Source organism: Coptis chinensis, chromosome 2 (assembly GCF_015680905.1).
Source record: "Coptis chinensis isolate HL-2020 chromosome 2, ASM1568090v1, whole genome shotgun sequence".
In the NCBI taxonomy this organism is placed as follows: domain Eukaryota; kingdom Viridiplantae; phylum Streptophyta; class Magnoliopsida; order Ranunculales; family Ranunculaceae; genus Coptis; species Coptis chinensis.
The window spans coordinates 68,663,700-68,667,608 of NC_141457.1; the positions used below are offsets into that span (position 1 = coordinate 68,663,700).

General features: G+C 48.8%; 1 protein-coding gene across 1 annotated transcript; it reads left to right on the top strand.

Annotated features, from left to right (window-relative positions):
- The first annotated feature begins 668 nt into the window (after window positions 1–668).
- On the top strand, window positions 669–2,063 carry LOC147517392 (uncharacterized). Its single transcript, XM_086593578.1, has 3 exons — window positions 669–842; window positions 1,125–1,901; window positions 1,989–2,063. Exons 1-3 carry the CDS (start codon window positions 669–671, stop codon window positions 2,061–2,063), a joined length of 1,026 nt encoding a protein of 341 aa, XP_086449704.1.
- The last annotated feature ends 1,846 nt before the right edge of the window (window positions 2,064–3,909 follow it).

Consider the following 3,909-nt stretch of genomic DNA (forward strand, 5'->3'; position numbering starts at 1 on the left):
AAGCCCATCCGGCAAAAGATGAGAGGCTTAAAGCCGCAGTGTTCCCAGGGGATACGAGAGGAGATACATAGGTTGAAAGCGGCGGGGATTATTCGCAAATGCAAGTTCACGGAATGGCTCTCCAACGTTGTCGCGGTTCCGAAAAAGAATGGGAAAGTGAGAATGTGTGTCGATTTCACGGATGTCAACTTATAATGTCCGAAAGATTGTTACCCGATGCCGCGGATGGATGAGTTGGTGGATCGGACTGCGGAGTTTAAGTTTTTCTCTTTCATGGACGCGTCCATGGGGTACAAGCAGGTGTTCATGTATGAGCCGGACCAGGACAAAACCGCGTTTATAGTAGAAGGGGGAGTTTACTGTTATACCCGAATGCCTTTCGGATTGAAAAATGCCGGGGCTACCTTTCAGAGGATAGGAGAGAAGATTTTTGAGAGCAAAATCAGAAGGGGAATGGAAATCTACATAGACGACATGGTAGAAAAGAGTATGACCGAGGAGGAACATCTGGAGGGATTGAGGGAGACGTTCACGATACTACGGAAATACAAGTTGATGTTGAACCCTGACAAATGCACCTTTGGGTGACGTCGGGAAAGATTTTGGGTTATATCGTCACATATCGCGGAATAGAAGCAAATCCGGACCAGATCAGGGCTTTGATAGAAATGCAATCGCCCCAGGATGTGAAAGAGGTCCAGAGGTTGGCAAGAAGAATCGCGGCTCTCAACATGTTCATTTCAAAATCCTCGGACAAGTGTAGACCTCTGTACCTACTCTTGCGAAAAACAACTGACTTCCAATGGACCGAGGCGTGTGAGAAAGCTTTCCAGGAGTTAAAGGTTTATTTAGGAAGAGCCCCTATCCTGTCGCGACCAGGGCAAGGTGAAAAGTTGTATATATACTTGGGGGTGTCAGAGTACGCAATCAGCTCCGTGTTGATAAGGGTGGTGGACAAGACAGAGAGGCCGGTGTATTTTCAGAGCAAAACCATGTTAGATGCAGAAACCAGATATAGCAGGATCTAGAAATTTGCTCTGGCTTTGGTTTTCTCAGCTTTGAAATTAAAACCGTACTTCGATGCTTACTCAGTAGTGGTGGTGACAAACTTGCCACTCAAACAGGCCTTGAAGGCGGACAAGTCAGGGAGAATGTTGAAGTGGGCAGTAGTGCTGAGTTCTTACGACATAGAGTACCAGATCAGGACAGCAGAGAAGGCACAAGCTATGGCAGAATTCCTGGCAGAATTCCCAGCCGAGGACCCTACGTGGGGAGAGGAAATGGTTATGGAACGAGAGGGCGATCCCAGTCATGACCCATTCGACCCTTGGGATATGAGGAACGGGTGGAGGGTCTTCGCAGATGGTTCCACGACCGACACCGGAAGTGGAATCGGGGTGGTATTGGTTACACCAGAGAATAACCGGTTAGAGTTGTCGATGAAGTTGGGGTTCGCAGCTTCGAATAATGAGTCAGAGTACGAAGCGGTGATAGCAGGGTTGGAAATGGCCACTGATCTGGGAGTGAGTGAATTGACAGTGTATTCAGATTCCAACTTGGTAATATGTCAAATGAACGGAGAGTTTGTGGCCCGATGCCCCAGGATGGCAAAGTATTTAGAAGTATTACAGAGAAAGGCTAGCAAGTTTACTCAGATCAAGTTCACTCATCTTGGCCGCGGTGAGAACAGACACGCCGACGCTTTAGCATATGTTGCGGCAGTGCTTCCAGGAACCGAGGGCAGAGCTGTTGAAATCAGGGTGCTGAGCAAACCAAGTACATCTGAGGGTGAAGCGGTTTTGGGAGTCACCGAGAAAGGGACATGGTGGATGGAACCCATAAAGAGTTTCCTTTCGGGGTCAGAGATCGAGGACAAACGAGAGAGAAAAAGAATGGAACAGGTGTCCCAAAGATACACTCTGATAGATGGTGATATGTACAGACGGAATGTCAGCGGAGCGTTATTGAAATGTATGGGGCTTTAACAGGCGGAAGAGGTCTTGAGTGAGATTCATGAGGGGGATTGTGGAAGCCATTCAGCGGGTAGGACGATAGCGCACTGATTGTTATCGGAAGGGTATTTTTGGCCGCACATGAAGCGAGACGCAACGGAGTATGCCAAGAGGTGTGAGAAATGTCAAAGATTCTCACCGCTAATACACGCTCCTGCTGAGTCTTTGCATAAGGTGTTTAGCCCTTGGCCTTTCACCATGTGGGCGCTGGATATCGTTGGACCGCTACCCTTGGCTAGTGGCAAACGAAGGTTCGTGTTGGCCGCGACGGATTATTTTACCAAATGGGTTGAGGGTGTGGCACTGCAGCAGGTTAAAGAGGAGCAAGTCAAGAAATTCCTGTGGGAAAACATAATTTGCAGATTTGGGCTGCCGCATACCATAATCGCGGATAACGGTACTCAGTTTACTGGGGGCAAAGTACGTGATTTCCTCCAAGCATTCAAGGTGAAGCAAGGATTCTCAGCTCCTTACAATCCGGAGGGGAATGGTCAGGCAGAATCCTCTAACAACACTATAATGGATAATTTGAAGAAAAAGTTAGAGGATCGAAAGGGGGCATGGGCAGACGAGTTGAATCAGGTGTTATGGGCGTACCGAACCACACCGCGAACCTCCACTCAAGAGTCGCCATTTGCCATGGCCTATGGAGTGGAGGCAGTGATTCCCGTTGAAATGGTGGAGGCGACCACTAGAACCAGAGCCGTAGAAGGAGTCAATGAAGTTATATTAGCTGCTGAACTGAACCTTACAGAGGAAAGGAGGGATATGGTGCGCATCAAATTGGAAGAATACCACAGGAGATTGTAGAGGCAATATGACAAGAGGGTAAAGCCACGGCAGTTCCAGGTGGGGGACCGCATTCTGAGACGAGTGACCCCAGCCACCAGAAAAGAGAAAGACGGAAAACTGGGGCCCAACTGGGAGGGGCCATACACTGTGGCTGAAAAGGGGGGGCGCCGGGACCTATCGGTTGCAGACTCCGAAGGGAGAAGACATTGCGAGACCTTGGAACATAAGAATGCTGAAGAAATTCCATAAGTGATGCTTTGTACAGTGTTATTTTAATTAAAGACAAACTCTTAAATCGCCAGAGATTATTATTCGAGTGTATGATGATGTTTTGTGTCACACATTTTATCATTGAATCAAGTGCAATTGAGACCAAAGGATTTGGTGTTATAATGGCCGTGAACTCACAATGTAACTTGTTTGCGGACGACGAGGTCCCAAGCAGCCTCACGGCCGATAAAGACATCGGAGGGGACGAGCCCTTCGCGGACGACGAGATCCAAAACCAACTGGGGGCAAACTGAGCTGCCCCCAAATAGCCTCACAAGCTGTAGAGACAGCGAAGGGGATGAGCCCTTCGCGGACGACGAGGTCCAAAACCAACTGGGGGCAAACTGAGCTGCCCCCAAACAGCCTCACGGTTGTTAGCGACAGCGAAGGGAACGAGTCCTTCGCGGACGATGAGTTCCAAAACCAACTGGGGGCAAACTGAGCTGCCCCCAAATAGCCTCACGGCTGTTAGAGACAATGGAGGGGACGAGCCCTTCGCGGACGACGAGGTCCAAAACCAACTGGGGGCAAATTGAGCTGCCCCCAAATAGCCTCACGGCTGCCAGAGACGACGAGATGGGAAGCAATCTGCGGATTCAGATGTCTAAAACCAAATTTTGGGAAAACTGAGTTGCCCCCAAACCAAATCATCGCAGATAGCCAAGCATAATACAGATGAGTAAGTTGGGCGAATGCAAAGTTCAAGGCATAAGTTTGAGCAAATTGGTAAAACATATTCCCACATGAAAATATCTGAAATACATCAAGATCAGCAAAGGTGGTACCAATAGTGAGTAAGGCAATAGCCCGCTGGGAACACCCAGAAATACGGGAC